The sequence below is a fragment of the Schistocerca nitens genome, chromosome 1 (assembly GCF_023898315.1).
Source record: "Schistocerca nitens isolate TAMUIC-IGC-003100 chromosome 1, iqSchNite1.1, whole genome shotgun sequence".
NCBI classification, from domain to species: domain Eukaryota; kingdom Metazoa; phylum Arthropoda; class Insecta; order Orthoptera; family Acrididae; genus Schistocerca; species Schistocerca nitens.
Window position 1 is genome coordinate 121,504,392 of NC_064614.1, and position 10,893 is coordinate 121,515,284.

The 10,893-nt window shown below is 43.4% G+C and overlaps 1 protein-coding gene across 2 annotated transcripts in view; it reads right to left on the reverse strand.

Annotated features, from left to right (window-relative positions):
- The window catches only part of LOC126242478 (uncharacterized), a 103,077-nt gene extending 95,957 nt beyond the window's left edge, over positions 1–7,120 (reverse strand). Inside the window, exon 1 of one of the 2 annotated variants that reach the window (XM_049948090.1) lies at positions 6,821–6,912. In XM_049948090.1, coding sequence (XP_049804047.1) covers positions 6,821–6,829 — 9 coding nt within the window. In that variant the 5' untranslated portion in view covers positions 6,830–6,912. Of the gene's footprint in view, positions 1–6,820; positions 6,913–6,981 lie in introns of those variants that run through there. The other variant, XM_049948091.1, reaches the window with a different exon arrangement.
- Between the last annotated feature and the right edge of the window lie 3,773 nt (positions 7,121–10,893).

Consider the following 10,893-nt stretch of genomic DNA (forward strand, 5'->3'; position numbering starts at 1 on the left):
TCACATTGCTCTTTGATCCTCACTGGACATGACGGACAAAATGCACATCCCGTCATTTCAGACTGGCATGTAACTCATCATTGGTCTGTAAAAGGAGATCGTGGTGGAAGATGATACCCTGTTATTGGAGGGGGGGGGGGGGGGGGGGGAGGGGGTGAAAGTTACAGGAATGTCACCTTGCTTATCACAGGCAAGCAGCGCCCACAACTGAACTGGGTATGCCATTTTAATCAGAAATGAATCACTTTTCATTTTTGAAAACACTGCTTCTTCCCCAAACCTGTTCTCCAGGTGTTCAACAAATAATAATAGCTTTGTGGCCAAAAAGGAATCCCCATTGGTACCAGAATAAACTTAGTACTGGCAGGAGTATTTCTTGCCTTGACCAACAACCTTGCTGCAGTGGTAACACTGGTTCCTGTCAGATCACAGAAGTTAAGCATCGTCAGGCTTTGCTAGCACTTGGTTGGCTTACTGTCCAGATCTGCCAGGCATCATTGGCAAGCGGGGGCCTCAGCCTGCCAGACCAGTTTCTTCAGTATCTCAGTTGACACTGGGGTGCACTCAGCCTCGCGATGCCAATTGAGGAGCTACTCGACTGAATAGTAGCGGTTCCAGTAAAAGAAAACCATCGTAACGACCAGGAAAGTGGTGTGCTGACCACACGCCCCTCCTATTCGGATCCTCAGTTGATGATGACACGGCGGTCGCTTGGTCCCAATGGGCCACTTGTGAACTGAAGACAGAATGCTTAGTGCTCAGTTGACACCCTCCCATTCATGCTGCCCTTCTCTGTATACTTTCAATATCCTCTATTAGTCCTGTATGGCAAGGAACCCAGACGTTTGAGCAATATTCCATAATGGGTCGGATGAGTGATTTGTAAGCAATCTCCTTTGTACACTGATCACACTTCCCCAGTATTCTACCAATAAACCGAAGTCTAACACTTGCTTTACTCACAACTGATCTATGTGATCATTCCATTTCCTATCCCTCCAAAGTGTTACATCAAGGTATTTGTACGAGTTGGCTGTTTCCAACCGTGACTCACTGATATATATATATAGTCACAGGATACAACTTTTTTTTTGTTTTGTGAAGTGCAAAATTTTACATTTCTTAACATTTAAATTAACCCGCCAATCTTTGCACCAGTTTGAAATATTATCGGGATTTGACTGAATATTTATGCAGCTTTTTTCAGATAGTTTTTCATTACAGGTAAGTGTATCATCTGCAAAAAGTCTGAGGTTACTATTAATATTGTGCACAAGCTCATTAATATACAACATGAACAGCAAGGTTCCCAACACATTTCCCTGGAGCACACCCTTAGTTGCTTCTATATCTGACAATGAGCTTCCATCCAAGATAACATGTTGTGCTCCCTACCAAAAAGTTCGCAGTCCAGTCACAAATTTCACTCGATACTCTGTATGAGCGAATACTTCAGAATAAGTTACTTGGGACTTCGTGCTAGGCGAGATATCCACAACAACTGCGAGCTAAGTAAGGGGCCAATGCCGCAGAGTATCAGTATAACTGAAGTGGGATTCAATCCAGACCAGACAACTTATTTGCTTTCAACTCCTTCAGTTACTTCCCTACACAGGGACCCCAATTACTATGTCCTCCGTATGGGAGCCCATAAATAGTCAAACGACAGCATATTTGTATGATACTCCTATATCAAACTTCAGTTTTCTTTTGCTGTCCTCTATTGCCACACCAGTCTGCTTAACAAGTGACTGGATAGAAGCCTTAAACCCTTCCAGTAATTTTATGCTAGACCAAAATTTTCTCAGATTCTCAGCAAGATATTTTGCTAAGGTATGACAGTGGTAGTTGTACACTCTGCTCGTCAATGTTTTTACAGACAGACAAATCTCTACTACCCTTTGCTTGCCGTCACCTACGCTTTTTTCAGTAACTTCAAAATTTTGTTATTAAACCACAGTGGGTTTTTTCCAACCTTAATCCACTTGTTCGGCAAATCTCTCTTTACAGTGTGATTTACAATCTGTTTAAACTTTGCTCATAACTTCTCTACATCAATCATATTGCAACTAAATGACACCCTTTCATTGTCTAAGTGGGACACTGACAACTGCTTATCTGCTCATTCTAGCAAAAATACTCTCCTGGCCTTCTTGAGTGATTTATTAACAATAATTGTACTGTTATCATCATCACTAATCCTTGTATCTATATTGTCACCATTGACAAGATCAAGCCTATTTGTAAGTACAAGGTTTAAAATATGTCCATTGTGTGTGGACTGTCAAACTAATTGCTCAAGACTGTTTTTAGAAAATTGTGTTCGAAAGTACTTCACAAGATTGAATATCCATACAATCTGCAATGAATCCATAGAAATCCCAGTCGACACTCAATAGGTTGAAGTCACTTCAGACTATTGCACGATCTCTTTATTTCCATGCTACTGAGCATACTTTCTTTGAATAATTACAGTTTTTTAAGTGTTGGGCGAAATGAGACAGTCTGTGAAACAGTCTCTGAAAACTACATTGAACGGATAGTTTGGAACCCCTACCATGAGGGAAAAACATTAAATCTAATGGCAACAAATAGACCTGACCACTTTGAGAATGGCCACATCGAAACTGGTATCAGTGATCACGAGATAGCTGTAGCGAACAAAGATTACCAAAGCACAAAGGGCAACTTAAAAAAGTAGAATAATTTATACGTTCAGTAAACTAGATAAGGAAGCCATCCTGTCGTATATCAGTGAGGGACTTGAAACTTGCAGCTCAGAACAGGATCAGGTACAGGAACTACAGCTAAAGTTCAAGAGAATAGTTCACCACACACTGAATAGACGTGCCCGATAGAACAATTCAATAGATGGGGGAAGACCTTTCATGGTATACAGTGTCTCTAAAGAACCTCCTAAAGAAGCAGACTACCAGGTAATAGGTGTAAAAGAAAGCAGAGAGCTGTAGATATATAGGGGCTGAACGAAATGCATTTGATTGTCAAGAGAGCAATGCATGAAGTCATCAATGACTACCTTAGCAGGTTATCATCAAAACATCTTTCACAAAACTAAAAAACAAATTCTGGTCATATATAAAGGTTGTTAGTGGCACAAAAGTTAGTGTCCAGTCACTTGCAGATGAGACTGCTGTAAAAATTGAGGATAGCAAAGCAAAAGCAGAAATGTTCACTCATTTTTCAACTATTCTTCTAAAAAAAGAAAGCCCAGGAATATTGCCCCAATTTAATTCTCGTACCACTGAAAAGATTGTGAAACAGTTATCAGTGTCAGTGGCATTTAGAAACAGCAGAAAATGCTGAACTTGAATGAAGCTCCAGGGCCCGATGGAATCCCTAAAAGATTCTATGCTGAATTTATGGCTGAGTTAGCCCCCTCTTAACTTTAATCTACTGAAGCTCACTCAAACAAATAAACGCACCCAATAGTTGGAAGAAAGCAAATGTCACACTAGCAGAAATGATGTACAGAACTACCTTCCAATATTTTTGATATCCATCTGTTGCAGAATCTTAGACCATTCCTGAGCTCAAACATAATGAGGTATCTTGAACGGGATGACCCCTTCCATGGCAACTAGCATGAATTCAGAAAAAAATCAATCATGTGAAACCTAACTCTCATTTTTCTAATATGACATACCAAAAGCCATGGACCAAATCACTCTGATGCAATGTTTCTCAATTTCTGAAGAGCATTTGACTCGGTTGCACACCTACAGTTATTGTCAAAAGTATAATCATATGGGGTATAAAGAGATATTTATGACTGAGCTGAGGATTTTTGGTAGGAGGATGCAGCATGTTATCTTGGACAGAGAGTCATCAACAGATGCAGAACTAACTTCAGCAGTGCCTTAGGGAAGGGTCGACAGAAGCGTCAGATCCCACGCGTCGGCTTCGACCCATGATGTAAGGGTGTTGTCGTGTGTGACGTCATGACGGCGCGGAGTTTGGTTTGAGTGTGGCTGTCTCCAGTTCTGTTTTATCTTATTTTATTTACTTTTCTGATCTGTTCGTTCTATCTCGTGAGTTTTTTTTTTTTTTAATTTTTAAAACACTTATTACTTATTTTAATTATCTGTTTCCTCCAATTTCTGTTTTAGTTTATTATATTTATCTTTCTGATCTGTTCGTTCTATCCCGTGAGATTTTTTTTTTAAAAGACAAAAAACACTAATCAGCTACTGAAGCATCTTTATCTTCTATGGGTTGCACGGGTTACGACCCCTGGGGAGGTGGGTGGGTATTCATGCATGGCTGTCTTCACTTACACGTTGTAGCTACGCAAGGTGTCTAAATTTGTTTATATTTAGTTTGCCCCCCACCCAAAACACCCCATTTCCTGCGCTTGTCCTGTTAGTGTCATTAGGCTTCTTGTGGAAAGTGTGTGTGTGTGTTTTTGTTTGCGCCATTTTTGTGACGTCATGGGTCAAAGCAGACGGGCGGGATCGGACGCTTCCGTATTTCCTTAGGGAAGTGTTGGGACCCTTCCTGCTCATACTGTATACTAACGACCTTGCAGACAGTATTAATAGCAACCTCAGACTTTTTGTAGATGATTACCTATAATGACGTACTGAAAGAAGCTGCATAAATAGCTCTTCATAAGATTTCTAACGCAAAGATTGGCAACTTGCTTAGAATGTTCAGGAATTTAGAACTGCGCAGTTCACAAATCGAAGAAATATGGTATACTATGACTGTAATATCAGTGAGTAACACTTGGAATAGGTCAACTCATACAAATACCTGGTTGTAACAATTTGCAGACTGTACATCACATAGGCTCAGTTATGTTAAAAGCAGACTGTGGTTTGTTGGTAGTAGAATACCAGGGAAATGCAATCAGTCTACAAAGAAGACTGCATAGAACACACTTTTCCAACTCACCACAAACTGTTGCTTAAGTGTGTGGGGGACATACCAAACAGGACTACCATGGGATGTCAAATGGACACAAAGGTCAGCATAGTTCTTCACAGGTTTGTTTGACCCATGGGAAAGGCACGAAGATGCTGAAAAAACTGCTCTGCCAGATGCAAGTTGTCCTACGTGAAAACCTACCTAGAACCAACTTTTAAGTGCTGAATCTAGAAATATATTACAAGCCCCTATGTACCACTACCAAAGGATCATGAAGACAAGCTCGGACTAGTAACAGCACACTGGGGTATTAAAGCAATTATTCTTCCAATTATTTATATGTGAATAGAATGGGGGAAAGCATTAATAACTGGCCAAAAGGACATGCCTTCTGGCAAGCACTTTTTTAAGGGTACAGATGTAGAAAGATGGTTTCACTTATAGATGGGGCATAAGAACTAACATATCTTGTCACAAGGTTGACTATGGGATCAAAATACATGTTAGATGGTTCCAAAACACTACATTTAAGCAAAAATGAAACACCACTGCACCGTTTTTTATGGGGCCGGCGGCACCTACCATTTTTCTGTCGATATGAAAAGCCATCAAATACCTGTAACCATGAGCAAGTTAGCATACCCAGTCACACAAAATACTGCTCAGCACATCATGGTCACTGGATGGTTCACAACCTGTGCATTTGGTTCCATACCCTCTTTCCATCCACTTCTGCCACAGCTCATATGGCTATGTGTACTCCAGAACTCAAGTTTCTTTTTATTTGATGAAATAATTTCTAGTGCTTTCTTCTGGGGAAACAGCACATTCATGCTTCAGGAAGGAGCATCTCAGCCAGCCACCAGATAGCGTGACTGTGGAGCAATACAGAGTTTACCGATTCCATGTTTTCCATTTTAAACATTTTTCCACATTGTTCAGGAAGCAACAATATTTTGACTTTCGCAAAGTTATTCATAATGTGTAGTTATAATGAATGTTAGCAGTAATAAATTAACTTTACACTGAACAGTTCCTCTACCACCCAAAATTATACCAATCAATCGTTATTTAGTCACACTTTTTTTAAACTAATACACTACTTAGGTGGCACAGTAAGAGCATTAGTTTCTTGTACTGCGAAAAGGTATCCATTCGTTTAGTGAACAATACTGTAACATCTGAAAACTGTATTTGCACCTCTTGATTCTCATAGAAGCCCACAAGGGGGAAAAGAGGCACTCACCCCCCCCCCCCTTCACACATCCTTGGAATCTGGAATACAGAATTTTTATTCATGCAATGAATGGATAAGCATCAATTCTCTGGGATATGTTTTTGGTGACACCTACAAAACTTAATTCTTATGGCATGACACTTTTAGAAACAGACCAACTATTTTATATGAAAAACAGTAAATCTAGCGTCTTGACACCTCATCCTCTCTATCTGGATGAATTTCTGCGGACGCCAATGCTGATGCTTTTAACCTCGTACAGGACCGAGTTCAAATACGTGATAACATATCCCAACTTTTACATTAAACAGCTCATTGTACAGATATAAACTATTCTCATCATCGTAATTCAGTGGCAGAGAGCAGCATCACACCTTTACCCACACTACATCCTTGGCATAACTGCAAACGCTTAACACCACAGTGTGTCCGCGTTTCGTCGTCACTGACAGTGGACACAAACCGATGTCCCATTGTTAACACGAGGAGAACGTCTTAAGCAAGTTGGTAGACAACACATAGCCGGTAAGGCAGATTACATATATGAAATTCAAAGCTCTGTCGTTTTACTTGCGGTCATAGCAAATTCGGTTTACAGCAATATCAAGTAATTTAATGCCTACAACTCATAAAGACAAAAAAACGTTGAAAAAACAAACACTTGTTAATGATTCAACACGCATGAAATCATTATACCTGGATCATAATGTCAAAGTGACAGCACAATACACCCACAACAAAAATAACGTACACAAATGATTCGTTAGTCCCGCGCTTATGAACCGTACTAAGATTACGTATATACAGAGAAAACACACTTCCACAGACATTGAAAAATTGCAAATTTAAATAACCACCTTTCCAAGCGACAGTTGAGGTCGGAAAAGGACGACGTCTCCAGATGAAAATGTGGTGACTGATTAATTGATTTTCGTTTATTTTTCTCGACGTACTGTCCGTTGGAACAGCATCGAACTCAGTTAGAAAATATCGAACTACTGAATTGCAGATTGGAATATCAACAATATTAGGAAAAGAAAGGTACTGTAAAGATGACATCTTGAGTTGCAGGCAGGCACAACGAAAAGACTGTTACACATTTAGCTTTCGACCCAAGCTCTCTTAAGAAAAGAAAAGAAAAGAAAACATACACACTCGCACTCTCACAAGAGAGCACACCTTACACACACATGACCGCCACCGAGCGAGGTGGCGCAGTGGTTAGACACTGGACTCGCATTCGGGAGGACGACGGTTCAATCCCGCGTCCGGCCATCCTGATTTAGGTTTTCCGTGATTTCCCTAAATCGCTCCAGGCAAATGCCGGGATGGTTCCTTTCAAAGGGCACGGCCGACTTCCTTCCCCGTCCTTCCCTAATCCGATGAGACTGATGACCTCGCTGTCTGGTCTCCTTCCCCAAACCAACCAACCAACATGACCTCCATCTCTGCCAGCACCAACCGGAATGCAGCTGTCACGACGTATGAAAACAGCAATCTGGAGTTGAAAGGGAAAGGGGGAAAGACATCATGGTACGTGTGGGGGAAGAGAAGAACGTTTTCTGGTGGAACGTGCAGGGCCTAGATAGAGACATGACAACACTGCCAATCGCATCGTCGGCTGGCAGTGAGATTGGTGGTGGGGTGGGGGGCGGAGGAGCAGTAAAGGAGAGGAGCAGTGAAGGGGAAAGACGGGCAGTTGTGTTGGCGAGGGGAGCACACAATGAGGATGAAGAGACATGAATAGAGAGAATGTGATTGGACGGAGGAGGTTGAAATTGTTGGGTGGAGAGTGTGGGAACAGTAGGTTACCAGAGGAAGGGAGAATACAGATGACACGGTTTCTGAAGCAGCCACTGAATTATGCTGAGTTGTATGTTGTGCCACAGGATGGTCCAATTTTCTTTTGACCACAGTTTGGCTGTGGCTGTTCATCCTGGAGGACAGCTGGTTAGTAATCATAACAATATCGAAAGTGTTGCAATGATTGCAGCAAACCTGCTACATGAAATAACTGCTTTCACAGATGGCCCGAACTCTGGTGGTGTAGGGTAAGCCTGTGACAGGAATAGAATAAGAAGTGCTTGATGGGTGCATTGGACAGGTCTTGCAATTGCGTCTTCCACAGCTGTATCATCCCTGTGGCAATGGGTTGGGATTTGGAGTGTCACAGCGGTGGACTAGCATGTTGTGGAGGTTGTGTGGGTGACAGAATACCATTTTAGAAGGGGTGGAAAGGATCTTGGTTAAGTTGTCCCTCATTTGAGGGCATTGTGATAGGTAATCAAGACCCTGACAAAGGATGTGGTTTAGTTGTTCTAGTCTGGAATGGAACAGACACAGCCAACGGAGGGTCCGAGGGGTTTGGACTCCCACTATCACCTAAATGAGATTCCACATGATCCAGTTTCTGCATTGTGAAATTGAAGGTATTTTGATTTTCAATCATATGACGAAAACTGGATATGCACTATCGATAATCAACAAGCCTATCGACAGATTAAAACTACTAAAAGCACTATTGGCTATCGCCCATTTTTTCTTTCTTTCTTGTATTTCAATGCCCCATATGAGGCGAGCTGGCAGCAGCATAGGCGCCGCTCTTCAGCCAAGAGATAGACAGTAAGTACAGAACATGGAGATATCTAAAACGACATAAAGGAGGAAATACGGCGAAACAGACATATAAAAAGGGAAACATACTGGATGATAGAATAAAACAGAGGGTGACTGTAAAAATGGTGATAAAAATCTAAAAACTGTACACAAAAAACTATACACCGTGACGATTAAAAGAAACACAAGGCGAAGAATGGCGCAGTACATAATAATCACTGACAGTAACACCATGTACAAGTCTAGGATACGATTAAAATCAGAGCTCTTGATGTCACGGGAGAACAGCTCCAACCACAACACTGACATAGCTCACCGGCGATGATGAACAAACTGAGAGGATCTGCCAGTGGGATGGAGACGAGGGAAAAGGGAAGAAAGGGGGAGGGGCAGTGCCACAGGGAGGAGGGGGAGACGGGTGGGTGGTACGCTGAAGGGGACCGGGAGGGGAAGGACGTGGGAGGGAAACAGTTGAGGAGGTGGTGCAGACTCAGGGGGAGAAGGAGGAAAATCCGCTCTGGGAGAGGGAGCGGAGAGGAAAAAGGGCGTCATGGGAAGGGGTGGAAGAAGGATAGATGTCACAGCGAAGATCAACATCCAGGAGGGGGAGGTGCTGGAAATTGCCCTGATGAAGGAGATGCAGGGTGTGGAGGTGGAGAGGGGAAGGCATGGCAATGGGTGGGGGTGCAGAGGAAGGAGGAAACGAGGGGGTGGGGGGATCAAGTCTGCAGACAGTCTAAACGATGCAGATATGCTGGAGGAAAAGAAGGAGGTGGGGGAAGGGGATGACTTCATATAGGAGTCGTGTGGGGGAAGAAAGGCGGATATGGAAGGCAAGGCAGAGCACGTGGAGTTCTAAGAGTTGGAGGACCTTATAAAAGCGGAGGGGGGGGGCGGGGGGCGGAGATCCAGGCAACGCTGGCATAACAGAGGATAGGATGGATGAGGGATTTGTAGGTGTGGAGGATGGTGGAGTGATGCAATCCCCATGTCCGGCCAGACAGGAGTTTCAGAAGGTAGAGGCGGGAAAACAGCCATCTGATGGATGGTCAGGAGATGATGGGTCCAGGTGAGATGATGGTCGCGAGTGTGAGGCCAAGGTATCTCACGGTGGGGGTGAGCTGGGTTGGATGACCATAAATGGTTAGGTAGAAATCATGGACATGGAAGCAGCAGGTGGTGTGGCCTATGACGATTGCCTGGGTTTTGGTTACACCAAGCAGTGAACTGGTCAAGGTGGGTTTGGAGGGTGTGTTGGGTCCATTGAAGGGTAGGATGGAGAGCCAGGAAGATGGTATCATCAGCATATTCGAGGGTGTGGACAGGTGGGGGTGGATTGGGCATATCTGCAATGTATAGGAGATAGAGGAGAGGGGAGAGGACGGAGGCCTTGGGGGATGCCAGCAGTGGGATAAAAGATACGAGAGTTGGTATCATGGAGGCCTGAAAGGAAGGAAGCGACCAGATGGACAAAATTGATTTGCAGGGTGTAGGCTTGGAGTTTAAAGAGGAGACTGGGATGCCACATGTGGTCATAGTCATTTTGGAGGTCGAGGGAAGCAAAACTGGCGGAGCGACAGTAGTTAAGTTGGAGGGAGAGAAGGTGGAGATGGTTAAGGAGTTGGTCTTTGGCAGAGAAGGAAGGTCGGGAGCCACACTGGGTAAGGGGGAGTAGGTGGTGTTGATTAACGTGGTGATGGATACGACGGGAGAGGATGGATTCAAAGACCTTACTGAAGACGGAGGTGAGCCAGATGGGACGATATGAAGAGGTGTTGGAAGGGGGTTTGTTGGGTTTGAGGAATAAGAGGACGTGGGAAGTCTTCCACAGGTCGGGGTAGAAGCCAGTAGAGAGAATGATGTTGTATAAATTGGTAAGGACAGTCAGGAAGGAGAAGGGGCATTCTCTGTGGTGGCGGTAGGTGACACAGTCATGCCAAGGGGCAGTATTCCATTTTGACTGGAGGATAAGTTTAATGTCGTGTGCTGTGATTGGAGTGTTTATGTTGGAGGGGGGCAACTGCCCCAAGTACTGGAGATAGGGAGCAAGTGGAGCGACCGAGGTATCAGCATGTTCCATGATGGTGGGAAAAAGGGAATAATGAAAGTGGAGATCATCAATGATGGAGAAGACCTCAGAAAGGTGGGAAGCG